Source organism: Lepus europaeus, chromosome 16, assembly GCF_033115175.1.
Source record: "Lepus europaeus isolate LE1 chromosome 16, mLepTim1.pri, whole genome shotgun sequence".
NCBI classification, from domain to species: Eukaryota; Metazoa; Chordata; class Mammalia; order Lagomorpha; family Leporidae; genus Lepus; species Lepus europaeus.
In genome coordinates, this window is record NC_084842.1 from 25630933 (window position 1) to 25655183 (window position 24251).

General features: G+C 41.0%; 1 protein-coding gene across 2 annotated transcripts; it reads right to left on the bottom strand.

Annotated features, from left to right (window-relative positions):
• Window positions 1-3164: 3164 nt before the first annotated feature.
• Window positions 3165-24180, bottom strand: CFAP96 (cilia and flagella associated protein 96). 2 transcript variants are annotated; one of them, XM_062213095.1, is made up of 8 exons: window positions 23922-24180; window positions 20526-20706; window positions 19546-19765; window positions 16505-16642; window positions 15693-15768; window positions 12351-12530; window positions 8428-8597; window positions 3165-3305 (listed from the first exon to the last, which is right to left on the bottom strand). In XM_062213095.1, exons 2-8 carry the CDS (start codon window positions 20623-20625, stop codon window positions 3257-3259), a joined length of 933 nt encoding a protein of 310 aa, XP_062069079.1. In that variant the 5' UTR covers window positions 20626-20706; window positions 23922-24180; the 3' UTR covers window positions 3165-3256. The 2 variants fall into 2 exon arrangements, with proteins under 2 accessions (XP_062069079.1, XP_062069077.1); XM_062213093.1 differs by having other exon boundaries at window positions 23680-24180.
• Between the last annotated feature and the right edge of the window lie 71 nt (window positions 24181-24251).

Below are 24251 nucleotides of genomic sequence, written 5' to 3' on the forward strand. Positions count from 1 at the left end.
ACTTCTAAAATCAATGTTTCAAAAAACTTTGTCCAAGTACTTTTTTCCCACACAAAATATTTTTAAGTTTATTTGTTGTCATCTACTTGAAAGGCAGAGTGACAGTAAGAGGGATCTTCCATATGCTTATTTCCTCTCCAAATGCCACAACAGCCATGGCTGGGGCAGACTGAAGCCAGGAACCAGGAGCTACATCAGGGTCTTTACCCGGATGGCAAGGGTTCGAGCATTTGAGTCATCTTCTGCCTGAAAGGCAGCCATCTCTGCACCTCCCAGGATGCATTAGTAGGAAGCTCTATTGAAAGCAGAGGTGCAAGGACTTGAAATAGACACTGAGATACAGATGTCCCAAGCAGTGACTTAACACACCATGCCACAATGCCCTCTCCCCACAAAATAATTTTAAAGTCACATTTACATATGATTACAATTTGTAATTGACTAGAGTAGATTTTAAAATTAGAAACCAGAATTAGGTATATATTTTTATATTGTCAAAAACTAAAGAATCTGAGGTTTTGGCCAACTAGTTAGCTAATTTGGTAACTTGCACAGTTTCATGAATTCTAGTGAAAGAAATTAAACTCATAGGTCAAAGGTAAAGAACAGTTTCTTATTAACAATAGCAGTAGCCAGAGTATTAGCATTTTTCATCAGTTCTCCGCCTTAATTACTGTAGGCAACATGAAGACGGCTACACAAGGGATTGTTCAGGGAATTCAAATCTTCTATTATGTGCAGTAAACATGCCTGCCCTTTGTTCTAGATGGACATGTTATGGTTTTTATATTGGGCAGTATGTTTGCCTGCCAAGGTTCTAAAGAGACAGTATCTCTATTGTTCAAGGCTGTAGGTAAACCTGCCCTTTGTTTCAGAGGGTGACATCATCTCTATCCTCCAAAATTACTTGTTATACAATTCCTTGTCAAATGCTTTGGCATTTATTTAGGTGTTCATGTGTTTTTTATGTTAATATAGTAAATTATAGTTAATTCTGGGACCATTATACCATCCTGCATTCCTGGGATAGTTGTGTTGTGCTATTCTTTGAGTACATACACCTTGATTCATTTTGATACAATCTTATTAAGGATTTCTGCTTCAATATTCAGGAAGATACTAGTCTGAATTTTCTCTTAACGTCTTAATCGGTTTCAATACCAGGAAATTCCTAGCCTCATAAAACATGGTGAAAAGTGTTCATACCTCTGTTTTCTGAAAGAACTTATATAGGTTTGGTACTATTTCTTCCTTACATATGTAATATAATTTGCCTAAGGGCCTAGAGTTTGCTGAATTAGAAGGTCTTAAATTGCAAAATAAAATTGGTTCATAAATACAGAACTATTCAGGTTTTCTATATTTTCTTAAGTCAGTTTTGATAATTTGTGTTTTGAAGAATTTGCACATTTAATATAAATTCTCAAATATACTGGAATAAAGTTGTTCATAATGTTCCTTATCTTCTTTTTAATGACCAGAGGACCTGTGATTACATACTCTTTAATTTCTAATATTGGTCTCCTTGCTAGAGTTTTATCGATTTCATTGCTTCTTTTGAACTGAAGTGAAATGAGTCCTCATTGTGGCTTTTATTTACTTCCCTGATGGCTAGTGATCGTGTGCATTTTTTCATATGTCTGTTGTCCATAAGTATTTCTTCCTTTGAAAAATGTCTATTCATATCATTTGTCCATTTCTTAAAAGGATTTTATTGTTGTTGAGTTTCTGGAGCTCCTTATATATTCTGGATATTAATCCTTTATCAGATGCATAACTTGAAAATATTTACTCCCTTTCTGTTGGTTGTCTCTTCACTTTGTTCATTGTTTGCTGTGCAGAAGCCTCTTAGCTTGATACAGTCACATTTGCCTATTTTTGTTTTTATTGCCTCTGATTTTGGGTCTTACCCAAAAAGTCTTTAACTAGACCAATGTACTACAGCATTTCCCCTATGTTTTCCTCTAGTAGTTTGATAGTTTCAGGTCTTAATTTTAGATCCTTGATCCATCTTGAGTTAATATTTGTCTAGGGTGTAAGGCAGGGATCTTGTTCCAAACTTCTACAAGTAGAAACCCATTTATTTCGATACCATTTGATGAAGAAACTGTCCTTTCTCCAGGGAATGATTTTAGCTCATTTGTCAAAAATTAGTTGGTTGTGGATCCATGGGTTTATCTCTGGGGCTTCTATTTGGTTCCGCTGGTCTGCATGCCTATTTTTATGCAGTGTGATGCTGTTTTGACCTTCATAGCCCTATAAAATGTCTGAAATGTAGTATTGTGATGACTCCAGCTTTGTTTTTATTAAGATTTCTTTGGCTATTCAGGGTCTTTTGTATTTCCACATGAATTTTAGGACTGTTTTTTCTACAGTTGTGCGGAATGTCCTTGAGATTTTTCTGGGGATTGTATTGACTCTATAAATTGCTTTCAGTAGTATGGACTTAAATTTTCTTTTAAAAATACAAACGCCACCACCTTCTTCCCCTATTGAATGAGGACTATTGATAAAAATCTAATTTTGAACCACAGTAATATTAGGTCTTTTACAAATAGATATTTTTAAAAGATAGGGCAGAAATAACTTGGGAACTAGTGGGTAAAACCTGGGTAGGATGCTCTGGGAGAAGGAGCTTTGGACAACAAACACATTCTCTCTCCCCAGCAACTCATTTTGGGGTTGCCACTGACTAAATAATCCAATGCTTTACAAAGCCATAATAGAAGGCATAAATAAAGAAGCTGAAAACAGTCACCTCACTACATAACATGTCTGTGTATGAACCTATGCAACATAAATGGATTGAATATTTGTCTTTGATGTTAACAGTGCTTTAAAAGGCTTTGACACTTGAGTAGCCGTCAATCAGTCCAACCTTCAGGTATCCCTGAGAAGGAAGAGTAAGTTAAGAAATTATTGTGTGTTTTCTACCAATCCAGCCTCAGCACCAAACCCTCACTTTGTTAACATTAGGAGTAAAGGCTTTCAAGCAATTGAGTACACTTCAAGATTTTATAAAATTTCTAAAAACATGAATCTAAAACCAAAGTAGCACTCACACATCAAATAATTAGCAAATACTATTTATTAACAAACTAGTAGTAGTAAAATAAGACTTTTAGATTTGGAGCTTTCAACTTCTTTTAAATACTTGAGCAGTCTTTTCCACAACATCTTACATTTTTCCACATACTTAGTCTTGATAATGAATTGATGGTAACTAATATCTAGAAAGCTACTCATCTTCCAGTTGCTAATAGGACTGTACTGAGGCACTCTTGTAGTTCTTTGAATTTAGTGCCCTAAAATAAGAAAATAAATGCATATTTAAGTTTATATGTTCAAGTAACATATCTGTACATTCTCATAAAAATTTTGCACTAAAAGATTTAAAACAATTATACAACATATTAACAAAAACAAAATTTTCTCACCAACTTAAAAAACTTCATATTTCAAGTCAGAAATACTGAGAAAATGCTATGATTTCATGGAATCAGTTTCATATACTACTATGTAGAGGTTTGCATGTTCTGAAGTTAAGGTAAAAGAAGCTAAAACCTGATTTAGGAAAATATTTGTTATAATATGAAAAGAAAATTTTCAGTAAACTCAGAATTATTAAACAGGGGCGTGCATTTGGCCTAGTGGTTAAAACTGGTGAATTAGCCTGTGTTCCATATCAGAGTGCCTGGGTTTCAGACTGGTTCTGCTTCAGACCCCGGCTTATTGATGACGCAGACCCTGGGAGGGAGGCAGTGGTGATGGCTCCAGTAACTGGCCCCAGCCACCCATGTTGGAAGACCCGGATTGACTTCCCAAATCCCAGCTTTGAGCTAACACAACCTTGGCCATTGCAGGCATTAGGAAGGTGAAGCAGCAGATAGCAGCTCACTCTCTATCTCTACCTCTAAAATTAAGAAAAAAAAATCCTAAACAGAAGATAAACTTCTGGTTTTTCAAAAGAGCAATAACTTACTCTTTTGTTTCCCTGGTCTATATATATATATATATATATATATATATATATATGCGCTAAGATATCTCAGAACTTTCTCAGGTTTGTTCTCTGGACAGAAAAGAACACAAAGAAAATTTGAACTGTCTCCTTGCACTCCCACTGCCACTATTTCATGTATTTGAGGGTGAGTGCAGTGAGAAAAATTCCAATTTTACTGGCTGTGCTATTGGATAAAGTTGGGTAGATTACTGCTAGGTGGCTCACCAAAGGATTAGGTCAAAGGACATAGGGGAAAAAAGTTCTTTCTTCTTGATTCCAGGTCTAGCACTCTACCAACTAGTCTACAAAGAAAATTATTGCTACAACAGTGATTTAAATGACATGAATTTATCCCAATGTCTAGGGGAGATCACTTGGCTATATAAGAAAGCCCAGAGGCCTACATCAGTTCTTTCAGAAAATTTGAATTTTGCTGTATCTAAATAAACTTTCTTTACTTCATAACAATGTCACCAAAGTGCTATAAAGGACAGATAAAATACATATAAGTCAGTTATGCTGTCATCAATGTTAGCTTTTTAAAATGAAGGTTAGTTTGACATAATTCAAAATACATTTCCAAAACCTACTTTTTTAATCTACATAAAAAATCAACAATACATAGTACACTTGGAAATCTTGATTAATTATTACATCAAATGAGAATTAGTCACTTCACCTACAGTACTTCACTCATAATAGCATCCCATAAGTCAATAATTTTGTATTAGTTGCACCATTTAACTTCTTTTTATAATGTGGTTTCATAACTATTAGAGATTTTTTGTTTTTAAATTTATTTGTTTTAAGATTTATTTATTTATTTGAAAGGCAGAGTAACACAGAGGCAGAGGCAGAGAGAAAGAAAGAGAGAATGTCTTCCATCCCTTGGTTCACTCCCCAAAGTGTTGCTGTTGATTTGTTCCTGAGAGGATTTGTTCCTGAGAGGAGGAGCATGGTGGGGGCAAGAGGTGCGGAGTCACCACACAGACCCCGGGAGTCGGGTGAAAGCGGGCAGAGGCGAGTAGCCCGCAGTCTCATTTATTTCAGTTGGTACAACATCTTATATAGCCAAGACAGCCAATCCGGTCAAGGGGCAGTCTATGCTCTAACCAATCACAGCCTGTTGTCAGGCAGGCTCTGAAGCCATCCAATCACAGCCTATTGCCAGGCAGGCTCCGTTTGCCATGTGGTTTCCAAAACCATCCAATCACAGCCTGTTGCCAGGTAGGTTTCAAAGCCATTCCTGAGTAACTGACGCTCCCTTGCCAGCAGCCATCTTGGCATGGCCTTCTCATTCCACCACACCAAAGCAAAAGCCAGAGCTGCACAGATCCTAAGCCAAGGAGTCAGGAGCTTCTTCCAGGTCTCCCATGCGGGTGCAAGGGCCCAAGAACTTGGGCCACCATCTACTGCTCTCTCAGGTCATAGCAAAGAGCTGGATCAGAAGTGGAGCAGCCAGGACTAGAACCAGTGCCCATATGGGATGCTGGCACTGCAGGCAGCGGTTTCACCCACAATGCCATAGCGATGGCCCCCCACTCCATTTCCAATCCAGCTCTCTGCTGTGGCCTGGGAAAGTGGTGGAAGATGGCCAAAGTGCTTGGGCCCCTGCGCCCACATGGGAAACCCAGAGGAAGCTCCTGGCTCCTGGCTTCGGATTGGCACAGCTCCGATCGTTGCAGCCAATTGGGGAGTGAACCAGCATATGGAAAGACCTCTCTCTCTCTCTCTCTCTCTCTCACTCTTTCCCTCTCTACTTCTCCTTCTCTCCCTGTGTAATCTGACTTTCAAATAAATAAATAAATCTTTAAAAAAGAAAGGGTGCCTGAAAATAATAACAGGAAGACAGCATTAAAGTAAGTTACATGGGGCCAGCATTGCAGTGCAGCAGGTTGGGCTACCACTTGCAATGCCAGCATCCCATAATGGAGTGCCAGTTTGTGTCACAGCTATTCTGCTTCCAATCCAACTTTACTAATGTGCCTGGGAAGGCAGCAGAAGATGGCCCAAGTGTTTGGGCCCTTGATACCCATGTAGGAGACCAGAATGGAGTTCTAGGCTGTTGCAATCATTTGGAGAGTAAACAAGCAGATGGAAAATAAGATGTTCTCTTCTCTCTCTCTCTCCCTCTTCTCCCTCTCCCCCTCTTTGCCTTTCACCTAAATAAATAAATCGGTATATATTTTTAAATCTTTTTTTTTTGCCAGGCAGAGTGGATAGTGAGAGAGAGAGACAGAGAGAAAGGTCTTCCTTTTTGCCGTTGGTTCACCCTCCAATGGCCACTGCGGCCGGCGCATCTCGCTGATCCGAAGCCAGGAGCCAGGTGCTTCTCCTGGTCTCCTATGCGGGTGCAGGGCCCAAGCACTTGGGCCATCCTCCACTGCCTTCCCGGGCCACAGCAGAGAGCTGGCCTGGAAGAGGGGCAACCGGGATAGAATCCGGCGCCCCAACCGGGACTAGAACTTGGTGTGCCAGCGCCGCAAGGTGGAGGATTAGCCTGTTAAGCCACGGCACTGGCCAGTATATATTTTTAAAGATTTATTACTTATTTACTTATTTGAAAGGCAGAGCTACAGAGAGGCAGAGGCAGAGAGAGAAAGGTCTTCCATCTGCTAGTTCACTCCCCAGATGGCCACAACAGCCAGAGCTGAGCCAATCCATAGCCAGGAACCAGGAGCTTCTTCCAGGTCTCCCACATGGGTGCAGGTGTCCAAGGACTTGGGCCATCGTCTTCTGCTTTCCCAGGTCATAGCAGAGAGCTGGATTGGAAGTGGAGCAACTGGGACTAGCACTGGCATCTACATGGGATGCCAGCACTCCAGGCAGCAGTTTCACTACACGGCAGCACTGGCCCCCATAAATCTGTATATTAAGACAGCACATCATGGTGGCTGGTGGTACAGAACTGCCACATGTCCAACCCTGATAGCAAATATGGAGAAACCAAGCACAGTGAGGGGTGAACTGGGAGCCATGGCAAAGACATGAGTTCTCCATTCATTACATGGAGCTGAAAACCCACCCTCAAGGCTAAAGCAAGGAGAGCATCCTGGGCAGAAGGAAGTGGATGCTAGGAGGCAAGAAGAGAATGTTCCGGTGGCCCATTTGAACAGCCACTGCAGGAGACAAGATCAGCGGGGTTGAGGCTGTGGAAGGGTGGGGCTGGTGGGCAGTGGTGACTAAGGAATGGTGTGTCATTCATTGTCCCTCGTTTCTGAGATCCCTGGTCACTAACCCACAGAAGACATCATGTCTCCAAGCATCATGGTGTCTATCTCCTCTATTTGGAGCTCTGCTAACACAAATCTCTCTAGGAAGAGGCACCAGAGAGCCGTTCTAATTCTGGGGAGTCAGAGCTGAGGCAACCTGATGCTTGTTACCTCCCCTCCCCTCTGGTTTTGAGGCAAAACCTGCAAATTGTCCCCCACTGTAACTTCTAGCCTACAGGGAAGAGTAAGGGGAATCCAGAGGTGCTGAGATGTGCTCACATTTAGCCAAGGTGGGTCAAGTATCCAACAGGCCGGAAACCGAAGCTCCTTTTCCAGGGCTCCTTTTAACTGTCCCCCCGCCCCGGTCATTTGCACAGTCACTTTCATAGAGCCACATATGTTCTGGATGGATTATCACTCACTTCAACTCTGAGTAATTTCAGTCTCTGGACAACTGGGCCCTCTCAAGACTCCTCCCTTGCCTGCCTTTCACACCTTTTCCTAATCTGCTGGGTGACTGCATGACAGTTAGAGATGTGTGGATTGATTTAACATCATTACAGACTTTCAATGGATAAAAGTATCAACTGAATTCTTCCACTTTATGATTCTGCACACACATACAAAGAATGACTGATTTTTTCTAAGTTCATATTCTAAACTCCAAAGAATATTATCAATTTTGAGAGTGCTTAAAACCTGGACAAAATTGAAGTTTTAAGATATTTTAACGATATACATACATATGGGGGCACTTCACATTTTCAATCAGAATATTTCCTGTTTTCACAGAAGGTTGTTTCAAAGTTAGAAACAGAACTCTCCAGCATCATGAGGGTTCCCCACAATTATTGAGAAACAGCCAATGATCACAGGTACTGAAATTGAACCACAAATACCTCATCTCCAAATGATTCATAGTAATGTGTTATTGATCTGTTTCAGAAATTATAAACAGAATAGTTTGGCATAAATAAATTAACTTCTTTCAATTAGAAACTTCAGGAGATGAGAAAGAATTTCTGCCTGGGGGAGCAAATATATGGAGGGGGCTGAGATTTGTAAAGTCACACAAATTCATCATTTATATATATGTGTGTGTGTGTGTAAGTGTATATATAATATATATAAACAAGAATATTATCTTGGAAAAATCTAGAAGTTCAAAATAATTTTTTCTTGGTTTATGAACTAACCATCAACTCTCCTTACCTTTTGACATTCAAAGTCATTATACTTTCAATCGGCCTGCTTTTTGGTCCACTTGGTGGATGGAAAATCTTACCACCTTTGCCAGAAATCCCTTTCACCAACTTCACTGTATAAGGGTCAGCAGAATGTGATGGATAAGGGTCAAATGTCCCTGCCTTCATTCCACCAGCCTACAAAAAAAGACATGAAAAAAATTGTTGCGTTTTTGTAAAATGCTTCTTCAAGAGTCAGTGATAGAGTTCACACATATTTTTGTAGTGTGTGGAGTTGGTTTTACATTTAAAGAAAGTTATCTATACTGTTTAATTCAATACAAGCAAAGGGTCTCCTGACCACTGCTTCTACAAGATTGAAACTCAACAATTCCAGACAGTCTCTGTAAAAATGAAAATGTTCAGGCAGATCATAATCTAAACTATTACCAAGTATTGGTATTTTAGTAAGAATTTTTTTAGATCAGGTTATCACCTAGTTAGGGGATGAGCCTATGTATTACTGAGAGAATGAGACATAGGTAAAAGATATTTTCATAAGGAATGAGGAACAGGGAGCCTAGAATAACATAAGTTTACAACATGCCAGTCAGTGATGGGGAAGATTTAAAAAGAATTTTAAAGTAATAATACATAGAAAGAGAAGATGATAAGAAAATTAAATGTACTTTATAGTTTTCTTATCATCTATAAAGGGAAATCAAAATATTTTTCTACCTAAATATAAATATTTGCTTTAACATTTTAAACTGATTTGATGGGATTTTTATCTTTATAGTCACCAAGAAAATTGTAAAGAATAATAATAAGCCACTTGATTAGGTTTCATTTCAATGCAGTGTCTAAATCAAATATACATGAATTTAAAGTTTATTTAAAACATGCTGCTTCAAAAAGTTCATGGAGAAAGAAATTTAAAGATAATGTAAATTTTCATGAATACTTTGAAGACCCTTTGTATGGTTATAATTTTTCAAGTTTTCCAGATTGAGGACCATATGGATTATTTTGAAAAGAAAAATAAGAAATTAGATAAGTTAATTTTTCAATGTAAAAGCAAAATTAAGGAGTTAAGAATACAAATATACATAAGGGAGTCTCCAAAAAGTTCATAGAAGGAGCAAGTGTTATGGCAGAGTTAAGCTGCAATTTGGGGCACTGGCAACTCCTACTGGAGCACCTGGGTTGAGTCCCACCTTCATTTCCAATCAGGCTACCTGTTACTATGCTTTGGAGGCAGCAGGTAATAGATCAAGTAGTTGGCTCCCTGGTATGTATGTGGGAGACTTGGATGAGTTCCCAGCTCCAGGCTTTGGTGTGACCAAGACTTGGATGTTTCAGGCATTTGGGGAGTGAACTAGTAGATGGAAAATCTCCCCTCCTCCCCTCCTCCTCTCCCTTTCTCTGCCTCTCAAATAAATACATAAAACTTAAAAATACTCATGGACAACATATGTTATGAAAAAACTATGCATGTATTTTGAAAATTTTTTGCATCAAAATATACCAACTTGTTATAACATTTATTAACAAGATCTAGAAGATCCTACATAAATTATAATAGGCAGCAAGTATTGGTGAGAATGTAGAAAAAAGGCAACCCTTATACACTGTTGGTAGAAACATAAATTTGTAGAAGCAGTATGTAAAACCTTATTGAAGTTCTTTGAAAAATTAGCAGATCTACCTTGTGATCCTGTACTCTTAACTTCTGGATATATATCTAAAGGAAATTAAATTAGGAACTAGAGATACGTGCACTATCATTCTGCACTATCATAGTCATTGCAGCATTATTCACAATTTCTAAGATATAGAATCAAAGTTGCACAACAATGGAGAATAGAAATGTGCTACATACTCATATACACAATGTATTATTGTTCAGCCATAAGAAAAGAACAAAATTTTGTCATTTGCAGCAAAATGGATGGAGCCAGAGAACATCATGTTGGTGAAATATTAGACACAAGAGGCAATGTCAAATGTCTCTAATATACAGAAGTTTAAAAAATTGATCTGAACATAGAATAGTGATTATTAGAGACTAAATAGGGAGTTAGGAGGTGGTCATTGAAGAGATTGGTTAATGGACACCAAAACACAGGTATAGTAGAAATAAGTTCTAGTGTTCTACAGCAAAGTGAGGGGACTATACTCGTATTTGACACTATCTATTTTGTGAAAACTACAAAGTAAAAGTTTAAAGGCTCCAAACACATTGTGATTAGGAAATAGAAACATTCATTACTGGGGCTGGCACTATGGCATAGCAGGTAGAGCCACTGCCTGCAGTAACCAGCATTCAATATGGGCACCAGTTTGGGTCCCAGCTGCTCTACTTCAGATCCAGCTTTCTGCTATGGCCTGAGAAAGCAGTGGAAGATTGCCCAACTCCTTGGGCCCCCCTGCACCTGCATGGGAGACCCAGAGGAAGCTCTTGGCTCCTGGCTTCAGATCAGCTCAGCTCCAACCATTGCAGCCATTTGGGGAGTGAATCAGCAGGTGGAGGGCCTCTCTCTCTCTCTCTCTCTCTCTCTCTCTCTCTTTCTCTCTCTTCCTCTGCCTCTCTGTAACTCTGACTTTCAAGTAAATAAATAAAATCTTAAAAAAAATAAAAAAAAAACAAAAGAAGAAGATCTAGTTTGAGGCACTAGGAAGGATATGACACCAATGTGAAAAAAGCCCCTGTCAGAGCATCCATTGTGCTAAAATTGAAGAGATAATATCAAAGTTATATTGGAAAACATGGGTAGAATGGTGAAATCACTGATGCTTTCTGAAAAGATCATAAGGACAATGCCTCCAAAAATCAGCATATTATAAATGGATACTTTGTTTTAAGAAGGAATGACGGGGAGGAATTAATATGGTGGAGTAGAGAGGGAGCTTACCACTCTAGTCTAGGAGAAGATGGTTTTAAAAAAAAGTGGAAGGAGTGCAGTTTCAGGGAAGAGTTGGGGAGAAAATGGCAGAGGAAACTCTACACAAACTGGAAGGACACAGCCGACCTACATAGAGGGTGTGGACATGCACCAATCAGGATCCCAGCAGCCGAGAGCCTCCGCACCAGCTTTGGAGAGCGACTCCAGATTGCAAAAGCCCAAGCCACTGACAATAAAGCTTCAAGAAAAGCCTGGAGGCAGTCTGGCTTGGAGCCTTGTGGTGGATAGTGTACCTGCCAAACTAGAAGAGAAAAAAAAGGAGGGCGGGCACATTCTCTCTCCCCAATTACCCTGCAATGGCATCCTGTAACAAGCTGATAGAGAGCAGGTGCCATTGTGGACATATGTAACAGCTGTGCTAGCTACCCAAGCTCCTGTCTGCGCACAGCAACCAGCTGAGCAGAGACTCCTGAGTCTGTGCCTGCCCTAAATTATTAAATTTCCAAACACAAAATATCAAAACAAAGTCAAAATCCAACAGACTAGAAAAATTACTTTCAACACAAATGACAAAAGAGTAGTAACCTTAACACATGATCTTGTAAATCAGTATGAAAAACCACAAACATCCTAATAAAAAGTCCACAGGGAAAATGAACAGGAAATTCATAGGGGAAAAATTATAAAATAAGGTTTATAAAGTGTCAGAGCATTTTAATTTTTATTCTCATTTGTAAATTTCTGTAGTAAGGAGGTAGCTCAGAAACAGGAATGGTTTTTTGAGAAACACTAGGCCTAGCATCTAGAGAGACATATCAAAAATTCATTGTCAATTCACATGCAATTGAAGTGATTAAAAATCCCTTCATTACAAAAGCTTCATTATCCTCTACACTAGTCATGCTTTGTGACTTCTCATAATTCTATAAGTGTGGTTCCATGATTCTTCGCATCCATATGAATAAGTTTATTATTATGTGGGTAATAAAATAATTTGACAATAAGAGACAGGATTTCATTAAAATGCTCCCGGTTTTTAACTTACCTTTTTACCAGGAGAAGAGGGTTTAAAAGGGCTTGAAAGCACTTCTTTCTTTTCCACTTTTTTAATGGGTGGTAAAGCTTTCTCAAAAGAGTAAGGATTGGTGTCAAAATAATCCTTTGGATAAAGATTTAACTTGAAAGGTGTTCCTTTGAGTAAACGACGGTGTGCTTCGTTCTCTTTCTGTAAATCGAGGTCAAAATTACACAGCAGAATTATGCAAACTGGAAATAACTTAGAGTCAAACCTTCTTTTAAATCTTTTTTTAAGAAACTTTTTCTCTTTTTTTAAGATTTATTTTATTTTATTTTATTTGAAAGACAGTTACAGAGAGAGGTAGAAACACAGAGAGAGAGGTCTTCCATGCGTTGGTTCACTCCCCAGATGGCTGTGACAGCCGGAGCTGCACCAATATGAAGCCAGGAGCCAGGAGCTTCTTCTGGGTCTCCCACGCGGGTGCAGGGGCCCAAGGACTTGGGCCATCTTCTTATGCTTTCCCAGGCCATAGCAGAGAGCTGGATGGGAAGAGGAGGAGCAGCCGGGACTAGAACCGGCGCCCATATGGGATGCTAGCGCTTCAGGCCAGGGCTTTAACCTGCTGCACCACAGCGCTGGCCCCACCTTCTTTTAAATCTTAATGTAAGCATGTAGATTATAGTAATGGAGGAAGTTTTTTAATAAACACATTCCTTAGTTAAATTCATTTTTATGACACTAAAGATATGTCTACTTATGAATAAGCATAGCTATTATTCATTTTAGATATGTTTATTTGAAGTGTAGTGATCTATTTATCATCTAAACAAATCTCCATTAACTCTCTGAGCAGAATGAGATAGTTAAAAAAGGACTGGTCTTTGGTTCAAACCCTACCTCCTTACTGACTGCTGGCATTTCTCAGGCAGGGACACTGGGAAAGTTACCCCTGCAGAGTCACATCTTCAACTGTAAATGAGGGTGATATCATTTCCCTCCCCTTTTAATACCGTTGTAAAGATTGAATGAGATTATATAAAGCACTCGGCACATGGTAAGTCTTCAACCAATGCTAGTTTCTTCTAAGAATAAAAAACACTGAATTGTCTCATAGTGTCTTTCTGTTATATTATTTGTATCTACCTAGTATTCAAGCAAAATGGGCCATTTTCCCCTCTCTCATATTGCAGGCTTTTCCATGGGACAACACTAAGTATAAAAATCCAGAGCCTGGCGTGGGTATTTAGGCTAGCAGTTAAGCTGCTGGTTCAATGCCTGCATTCCACTGGAGGACCTAGGTTCCATCCCAGGCTCTGGTTCCTGACTACAGCTTCTTGCTAATGCTGTTGCTGAGAGGCAGGGCTGAGGGCTCAAGTACTTAGGTTTCTGCTGCTCATGTGGGAGACTTCGATTACATCCCTGGCCATTGTAAGCATTTGAGAAGTGAACTAGAAGATGGAAAATCTCTGTCTCTCTCTTTCTCTAAGTAAATTAATTTTTTTCACAGCCAAACTGAATTTATTCAAAGAAAATAAACTCAGATTGAGCAACTGCCAGCATGCACACAGACCAAACACATGGCAGAGGGCCCAGACACCAGGGGCTGGGCGTTTTTATATCTCAGGTAGTCTAGGGGTAGGGGTGGGGGATGGTAGGTAGAGGTGAATTCCTTCATACAGGTTCTTCAAGTTTGACCCCCATAAATTAATGTTTTTAAATTGCTCGCTGTTGGGACCAGTGCTGTAGTATAGCAAGTAAAGCCACAGCCTGCAGTGCCAGCATCCCAAATGGGCTCCAGTCCGAGTCCTGGCTGCTTCACTTCCAATCGAGCTCTCTGCTATGGCCTGGGAAAGCACTAGAAACTAGCCCAAGTGTTTGGACCTCTGCATCCATGTGGGAGACCAGGAAGAAGCTCCTGACTCCTGGCTTCAGATCAGCACAGCTCTGGCCATTGTGGCCATTTGGGGAGTGAACCATCAGATGGAAGACCTCTCTCTCTGCCTCTCTTTAACTCTGCCTTTCAAATAAATAAATCTTTTTCAAAAAAAAAAAATGCTAGCTGTTAATAAAATAGCAAAAGAACTTAGGATATGAAATACAAATTTTAAAAAGACAGTGAAATTCTAGATACACTTTTTTCACTCCTTGCAAATATGAAAACTGGTATTTTATCATTCAACAAAGTGAAGAGAAAACATCTGAGAAATGAAATCTAAAAGAGTTAGTTATCCCAGAGAAGACTAATTTTCACTACAGGAATTCTGCTGCAGCACATTCAGAATGTTTTTCTCTTTTCAGGTTTTTCTTTTTTTTTAATCTGTCCAGCCTATAGAACACTCACTCCTTGGCAATCAGCTCTCTCCTCTTCTCCATCACAAGGGTACAGATAATTCATTTGTATTCTGGTTTTCCTTTGAGGATGTGTCTCTCAAAATTGTTTTCTTGGGAAGCATATGGTAATTTGTAATGTTGCCATGGTGGCTTTAAATGGCTGCAGTATTGTGAGATAGGACAGTGGCCAATTTCACAAACGGGTTATGCCCACACCCAGGACAAGTGTTCTATGGAAAATGGGTACCACAGTACAGTTTGATGGAAAGAGTAAGTTCCAGGCACCACAACATACTCGGTTGACTCTAGTTTACAAAAGCTACAGATTTTATAAAGAACTGCAAAAGAGGTGTTGGCAGCTTCCCAGCACAAACAACGGATGAACATTTAAGGAGACAGAAATGCTAATTATCCTGATTTGATCATTGCATATTATATACAAGTATCTAATTATCACACAGTAAGTACACACAACTATTATTAGAACTAAGAGGCTCATATTAATTGTGGAGCCAGCGCCATGGCTCACTTGGTTAATCCTCTGCCTGCGGCGCCGGCATGCCATATGGGCGCCAGGTTTTAGTCTTGGTTGCTCCTCTTCCAGTCCAGCTCTCTGCTGTGGCCCAGGAAAGCAGTGGAGGATGGCCCAAGTGCTTGGGCTCCTGCACTCACATGGGAGACCAGGAAGAAACACCTGGCTCTTGAATTTGGATCCGTGCAGTGCCAGCCATAGCGGCCATTTGCAGGGGTAAACCAACGGAAGGCCTTTCTCTCTGCCTCTCTCTCTCTGTCTATAAATCTACCTGTCAAATATATTAAAAAAAATAATAATAAAGAAAAGAAAAAAAGAACTAAGAGGCTCTACAGCAAGATGTGGGAATCTAGCATTAAAAGGCAAAATTATCACAATCCAAACACATCAGGCTAGTACTGTCCAGTGACATAAACGGATCAAACAAAAACATAATTTCACCACAAGTGAATTCTTCATGTCCACCACATAAAGGAAGTTTGAAAAATTCAAAATAGGTATCTTACCTTATAATTTACTTTGGGTGCATCATAGAAATCAGCTGAATGTGAAAACTGTTTACCTATGGTAATATTTGCATAGCTAAGGAAAGAAAATAAGTAATGGTTACTATGAGGTTCAGAAATTTTATTTTTTAAAATTCAAAACAAGGGGCTGGTTCTGTGTAGCAACACTGGTATCCCCTATGGGCATGGGTTCCTGCCCCAGCTGCTCCACTTCCAATCTGGCTCCCTGCTAATGCACCAGGAAAGCAGCAGAGGATGGCTGAAGTCCCTGCACCCATGTGGGAGACCCAGAAGAAGCTCCTGGCTCCTGGCTTTGGTCTGGCCTTCGTGGCCATCTGGGGATGGAAGGTATCTCCCTCTGTCTCTCCTTCTCTCTCTCCCTCTGTAATTCTGACTTCCAAATAAAATAAACAAATCTTCACCAAAAGAAAAAAAAATTCCAAAACAAATAGGTCCAGCATTGTGGTGTAGTGGGTAAAGCGCCACCCCTTATGGGCACCGGCATCACAAGTGTCCGTCTGCTCCATTTCTGATCCAGCTCCCTGCTAACGGCCTGAGAAAGCAGCAGAAGAGGGAACAAGTCCTTGGGCCCCTGTCACCCATGAGAGACCTGGATGAAGATCCTGGCTCCTGGCTTAGACCTGGCCCAGCAGCAATCTGGAGCAAAGCAGTGGATGGATGGTCAGTCTCTCTCTCTCTCTCGCTCTCTCTCTCTGCTCCCCTCCCCCCGCTTTGTAACTCTGACTTTCAAATAAATAAACAAATCTTTAAAAGAAATTTCAAAATTACATGAAAGTATTAAAATATCTTACCCATATCCAGTTCCTTTCTTTCCTGGGTTTGTGTATAAGTTCTTTCCAGGTGCCTCATATTTTTCTCTGGGTTTTGATTGTGCACTGAAGAATGGAATTGGACCACCTATGGTTCCATAGTAGCTTCCTAATCCACATCTTAAAGACAATTTTGTGTTTTGATTAAATGATAAATTTCATGTTATATATATTTTACAACATTTTTTAAAGGATTGGAAAAGGAGAAAAATATACACAATGGAACTAAGCTACCTGACTTTGGTACAAAAAAAAGACACATTTTGTTAGATTTTAATCTGATTTTGGGGGGCCAACGCTGTGGTGCAGTGGGTTAACGCCCTGGCCTGAAGCGCGGGCATCCCATATGGGTGCCGGTTTGAGACCCAGCTGCTTCACTTCTGATCCGCTGCAGCCAATTGGAGAGTGAACCGGCAGATGCAAGGCCTTCCTCTCTCTCTCTCTCTCTCTCTCTCTCTCTCTCTCTCTCTCTCTCTGTAACTACCTCTCAAATAAATAAATAAAATCTTTTAAAAAAATTTAGTAAGAGAGAATATTCAGGGGCCAGCGTGGTGGTGCAGCCAGTTAAATTGCCGTTTGGGAGGCCAGCATCCCATATGAGCACCAGTTTGAGTCCTGGCTGCTTTCAATCCAGCTCCCTGCTAAGGCACCTGGGAAAACAGCAGAAGATGGTCTAAGTGCTTAGGCCCTGCCACCAATGTGGGAGACCTGGATGAAGCTCCTGCCTCCTGGCTTCAGCCAGGCCTAGCCCAGCCATTGTAGTCATTTGGGGAGTAAGCCAGCAGATGAAAGATATCTCTCTCTCTCCATCTCTCTCTCTCTCGGTCTCTCTGTAACTCTGCCTTTAACATAAATAAATAAATAAATACATCTTTGCAAAAAAAAAGATATCCATTAATTCCTGTCTATGAACATATGCAGGCAGTTCATAAAGTTCACAGAAAACAGATGATTTTAGTCCAAAACACTTTTGAAATCCATGCATAGTTTTTCATAATATGTATCTTACATGGACTTTCTGAGGACCCTTCTATGCATGAATTTCAAATTTCAAAGTAAACTTGTCTTTTGATTCCATTTTTCCAAAAACTTCTGAAGCCCCTTCATGTCATAAAACTCCTTTAAAAAAAAAAAGATTTTATTAATTTGAAAGGCAGAGAGAGAGGGAGGAAGAGAGAGACAGAGAGATCTTCCATCTACTGGTTCACTCCCTAAACGGCCACAACAGCCAGGGCTGGGCCAGGCTGAAGCCAGGAGCTTCCTCCAGGTCTCCCATGTGCAGCAGCCCAAGGACTTCAGCTGTCCTTTGCTGCTTTCCCAGGCACATTAGCAGGGAGCTTCATTGGAAGTGGAGCAGCAGGTACCCAAATGGGATGTCGGCACTGCAGATTATGGCTTAACCCACTGCACCACAGCACCAGCCCCTATGTCATAAAATTCTAAAATGCAGTAAGGAAATAAAGCAATGATATTACAAACAAAAGGACAATTATACAGTAGCCTAATTCAAATAGTATGTGATTTCATGCAATAATGAAAATCACTATACTTAGAATTTATTTAATGTCTCTGGTTACATAATTTGGTGTTGAATAAGTGCCCATGTAAGAGTTTTGTGTTTACATCATGAACTCTCTTTTTGGAAACACTTTCTGCAACCCACAAAATTACAGAGGTTTCTCACATATCTGTGAACTTCAAAAAGAAAGCTAGTCTAATTATAAAATTGTTATAATTTCTTGACTAACAAATATAAGCATATTATAAACTAATGTATCAATGCAACAATTTGCAGATATTACTACATGGGTCAAATTTCATCATAGTTGAGGGAAAGACTAAAAATTAGGAATCAGTTATTAAGGACAAAATACATACAAAGAAATAGCAGTTTTGAATTAAATCTAAGAAGAAATTAAGTCTAGAAAATAGTAAAAATAAATAATTCAAATCTACCTAAACAGTAAAAAAGATGGAACTATAATAATAGCAGAAAAAAAGAAATTCCCCACTCTTAATAAAGACAGTTGTTTTGGCTGAGAAGAGAAGGTGCCTGTTAGAACTAAAAGAAGGTTGAATCAAGAAACATGGTTTCCCTAGTCTCAAGAAAATACAGCAAATAAATACGAAGTTAGACCTCAACCAGCTCTCATCCACCATCAGTTCTAAATTGAGAGACTCAAAGTTAAGAAGTGTGAAAAGCATCATATTTCAGATCTCAGCTATATAACACAGAATACTTGGTCTTATTTGTTAAACTCATGATTTAAAGGTAAAAAAAAAAAACTGAACCTTTACATTGACAACTGTTAAGATTAAAATATTGTTAAACCCCATGAAAGTGTCTTCACAATAAATTTAAGATAATATACTTTTTTTTTTATTTGACAGAGTTAGACAGTGAGAGAGAGAGAGAGACAGAGAGAAAGATCTTCCTTCCATTGGTTCACCCCCCCAAATAGCCACTATGGCTGGCACTGCGCCAATCCAAAGCCAGGAGCCAGGTGCTTCTTCCTGGTCTCCCATGTGGGTGCAGGTGCCCAAGCATTTGGGCCATCCTCCACTGCTTTCCTGGGCCACAGTAGAGAGCTGGACTAGAAGAGGAGCAACTGGGACTAGAACCGGCGTCCATATAGGATGCCAGTGCCACAGCCGGAGGATTAGCCAAGTGAGCCACAGCGTTGGCCAAGATAATGTACTTTTGATAAACTATTTTCTTTATCAAAAAAGGGCAACTTTTTTCTCAATCTTTAAAGTTGTTTAACAAATTTATTTATTATTATTATTTGTTTTTATTATACAAGCTAATAGAGAACAGTAACATATATAATCCAAAACATAATATGAGAATGAGAATATACTTAATAAAAATTATCTGGCAATCTAAATCATCCAATCTGATTCCACCTAAGACAAAGTATCCTGAGAATAGTACTTAAAAATTAATTTCACATAATATTTCATTTAAGCTAAATAGAGAGCAGTGCAGAAGATCCACTTAAGACATTTTCCCAAACACTTACGGTTTTTTATCCCCACTACTAGGGAGGAAGGCTTTGCCTAGATTTTTTTTGGCTTCTTCCATCAGATGCTGTCTCCTCACTTGATTCAGATTTACATAGCCTTCACCTTCAAAAATCCTTCCAAATTGGGAATCAAAATAACCTGCCTGGAGATCAGACATTCCTTTGGATCCCCCAGGTAACATCTGTCTATTTTTGCTTGCAGCCTCATTGAAGGGTCCTTTAAAAATAAAATAGGAATACTATAATTTTGAGCTCACTGGTAATTAAAGGACATGAAAAATCACTTGTAAAAGTTTCCAAATGAGACTTAGGCTAGTTACGAGTTTTGAGGTCTTATTAGGGCTTCAAAACGTTCACAGAAAGTTCTGTGTTAAAGGCTTTATTGACTGTAAGTCCTAAGAGATTGTCACTAAAATATTTTAACACTAGGGTAAGGGGTTGGTTATACACTGTGGATTTAAGAGCTGGAAGAGACCTTACAGGTTACTGAATTCATTATTGAATTCATTGTTCTCCCTCCAATATACTCTAATATACTAGGGACTCCGGTGCAAGACGTCAGAAAGAATGTGTGTGAGGTTGAAGGGCTATACCCAATTCCCCTCCTAGACACATGTCCCCTCAAGACACATGAATGCCCATGTCCACTAAAAGACACGAAAGTAAATAGTCATAGCAGTTTCATTCAGCAACATAAAAACACAACAGACAGCCCAACTGTCATCAAGAGGATTTTTTCGCTCATGGCATTTATACAATGAAACACTAGCAGCCAAGTAATTATTTAGAGGCTGTTTTCATAAGCATTTGAATGTCCTTTTTAATTTGGATCTAAGAGAACTCAAGGTGGGAAGTCCTTCAGCAATGTGAAGAATTTTTTGAAAAGCACACAACACTTAATTCAACAAGTGTGTTGCAATGTTAATATGTATCACTGATTCTTTAACTTAAATTTCAAAATACATATAAACACTTACTATTAAATTGTGAGACATATTTATCACCAACAGTAATGTATTCCATCTCACTAAAGAGGCCAATCCTCTCCATGTCAGTCTTCCCTCCTTCGAGAGGCATGGTTGCTTGTTAGGGTGGTTTGCTGTATCCTGCTAACTTTGAATGTCTCTTTAGGGCTGCTTCTTTTATAGAAAAAGCCTCCTTTACATAGAAAATACAGGAAGAAAAGGGAAAAATGGTTTTCAATTTCAGTCCAACTTTCAGTTTGAGAGTTGTTATTCTTAACATTATTATGTGAAAGGTAGAGAGACAGAGATCTTTTACAGAGATCTGGTTCACTCCCCAAATGATCAGAAAAGACACAACTTGGCCAGGTCAAAGCCAGAAGCCCAGAGTTCATTCTGTGTCTCCCACGTACATGTCAGGGATCCAGCTGCTACACCATCATCTGCTGCCTCCCAGAGTGTGCATTGGCAGGAATCTGGAATTGGCAGCAGAGCCAGGACTCGAACCCAGGCACTGATATGGGCTGCAGCATCCCAAGTGGTATTTTAACCTCTGCGTCAAACACTCACTCCAAGTCTGAGAGTTTTAATAGTCACAATAAACAACAGTCTAAAACTATGTGGTGAAAGAATACTCAGTGGGCCAAGGGGAGGAAACTGGAATTCAAAATTACCATGAGGGCTGGTGGTGTGGCACAGAAGGTTAACTTGCCTCCTGCAGTGCCGACATCCCAAATGGGCACTGGTTCAAGTCCCAGCTGTTCCACTTCCTGTCCTGCTCCCTGCTAAAGCACCTAGGAAAGCAGCAGAAGACAGTCAAAGACCTTGGGACTCTGCACCTACGTGGGAAACCGAGAAGAAGCTCTTGGCTCCTGGCTTCTTCCTGGCCCAGTTCTGGCAGTTGTGGCCATTTGGCATTTGGGGAATGAACCAGCAGATGGAAGATTCTCTCTGTCTCTCTCTGTCTCTCTCTCTTTCTCTCTTTCTCTCCCTTTCAAATAAGTAAATCTAAAAAGAAAGAGAATATAAATTATTTTTAAACATCATCATGAAACCTTTTTTTTTTTTGACAGGCAGAGTTAGACAGTGAGGGAGAGAGACAGAGAGAAAGGTCTTCCTTCCGTTGGTTCACTCCCCAAATGGCCTCTATGGCTGGCGATCCGAAGCCAGGAGCCAGGTGCTTCCTCCTGGTCTCCCATGCGGGTGCAGGGGCCCAAGCACTTGGGCCATCCTCCACTGCCTTCCCGGGCCACAGCAGAGAGCTGGACTGGAAGAGGAGCAACCGGGACAGAACTGGAGCCCCAACTGGGACTAGAACCTGATGTGCCGGCACCACACAGGCTGAGGATTAGCCTAGTGAGCCACAGCACCGGCCTGAAACCTCCTTTTGTGTGTTAAGTTCCCACAAAGTACAAAGGAAGGTGTAAGACGGCATCCGTTTTACAGCCATTATCTGTTGGAAATGATAAAATTATTGCCATGGAGTATAATATATCATATAAACAACATCCTTTTTTTTTTGAGAAGTTTAAGGTAGACTTCAAAATTTTTGTAAGACTTTGTATGGTTTAGATAAAATGATATATACATACTGCATTACCCATTGTATTGAAAGCTATAACTTAGGTTTTCAGAATGTACAATGTTTTCAGAATAGCCCTGTTTTTGAGTTTTCAACTTAAATGGACGTAAATGAGAAATGTGCCACTGGCAAAATCGGTCAACAGAGGGAGAGAATTGCTTAGGCAAGATAAAAACAAGGAAACAAATCAAAAATCTACAATGAATTCTGAGTATTTGTTATAGGGCAGAGTGCAACTTGAATTTTCTTTTGAAATGATCACTTCAAACAAAAGTCTAAACATTAGGCCGGCGCCGCGGCTCACTAGGCTAATCCTCCGCCTTGCGGCGCCGGCACACCGGGTTCTAGTCCCGGTCGGGGCACCGGTCCTGTCCCGGATGCCCCTCTTCCAGGCCAGCTCTCTGCTGTGGCCAGGGAGTGCAGTGGAGGACGGCCCAAGTACTTGGGTCCTGCACCCTATGGGAGACCAGGAGAAGCACCTGGCTCCTGCCATCGGATCAGCGCGGTGCGCCGGCCGCAGCGCGCCAACCGCGGCGGCCATTGGAGGGTGAACCAACGGCCAAGGAAGACCTTTCTCTCTGTCTCTCTCTCTCACTGTCCACTCTGCCTGTCAAAAAAAAAAAAAAAAAGTCTAAACATTAAACATGCATCTATTAACTTATAAATTAATTTTCTATCCTAGAATTGTTCTAAAAAGGAGGAGCAAAGAACTAGGAATACTTGCCTCCATTTCATCCTAATGGTTTGCAAGCACCAACTACAAACTAGGCAGTGGGCACAGATCAGTGTGTAAAACTAGCACTGGTTTACGCTTCCCAAGATGAGAACTTTCCCCTCCTCCAGTACTCAGCTACTTGCTCTGAGTGTGAATCACTGAGCATGACCTTGCTGATGTGCACCGTCAAAGGGTTACATGATCATAGACGCAGTTTAAAGAACAAGAAAATATAACATCCTTCCCCTCTTTGCACCTTTTCCAAATCTAAACACCAGCCATTTGGGAACGTGGTATTCAGTTTACGCTGTGTTTCATCCCCACTGCCCTGTTGCTCCATGGCCTTAAATCCTTTCGATGACCCAAAGGTCTGCCATCCTTAGGGGAACTCTGCCCCTGGCCTCTGGGCTGCTGTCTCGGTGGGCTGCTTCTCTCCAGCCACAGGACCACTGCACATGCTGTTACACAGCAGGACGGCTCTTTCTCTCCTATTAGCACCAGGTTATTGGTCACTTCCTTAAGCCCCTCTCTCTCAGCGGCAAGTGCGTCCCCTGCTAAGCCCTCACCACGCGTATCTAACAGATCCCCGGTGCAGGAATCCCTTCATTAACAGCCCCTAAGCTGGGCTCCGCGAAGCCAGGACCTGTGGTGAGAGCTGGGCGGTTCTGCACCGCGGTATTCCCGGGGTCTGCGGGCTCAATCAAGCGCGCCACGGACCGAGTGGAAGAGGAGGAGGAAAGGGGAAGACATTCCTGCCTTGAACCTTCCCACTTCCCAGGCTTCTTGCTCCGCACTGACCACTGGCTCGCCCACTCCTTTGACACGCATCGCGAACCGCCCTTCCGGGAGAAGCTAGGGCCTCTCGTACTTACGAGGCACAAATCTGCCCTCAGGGAGCGCACACCTAGTTAGACAAAATAAATGAACACGTGGGCTTTGGCACATTCCCTTCGAAAGGCACAGATGAAGTGTCGTGGCGGCGACGAGTGAAAAAAAAAAGGAGGGGGATATTAAAGTTCTGAGGTGCTGAGGACACTTTCCCACTAGGGAGACGGAGGATGCGAAGAGGCAAGTGTCCAAGGGCAGCGCCTGGTGTCCTCGTGGACCAAGTCACCTCTGCAAAGAGCGCCTGACCCGGTACCGAGATCACGCCATCGCAGCTCAGCCCGGGTTCCTTCGGCTCCAGGAGCGCTTCCCGCGCGGGCCAAAGCTGCCCAGGGTTCTGCGAACGGCGGGCGATTGTTGTGGTGCGTTGCCCTGGAGACGGGAGAAACCATTCCAAGCACGCGGGGGCAGGACACGCGGACAGTCCACTCTCCACCGAAGAACACACAGAAGGATTTCTGAGCGCCTGCATCAAACGAAAGATTCAACCAATGGATTTCATAGAAAGTCAGTCTTGTGCTTCCCGCCTTTCCCGCCTTCGGCCGGTTGTGGCGTGGTA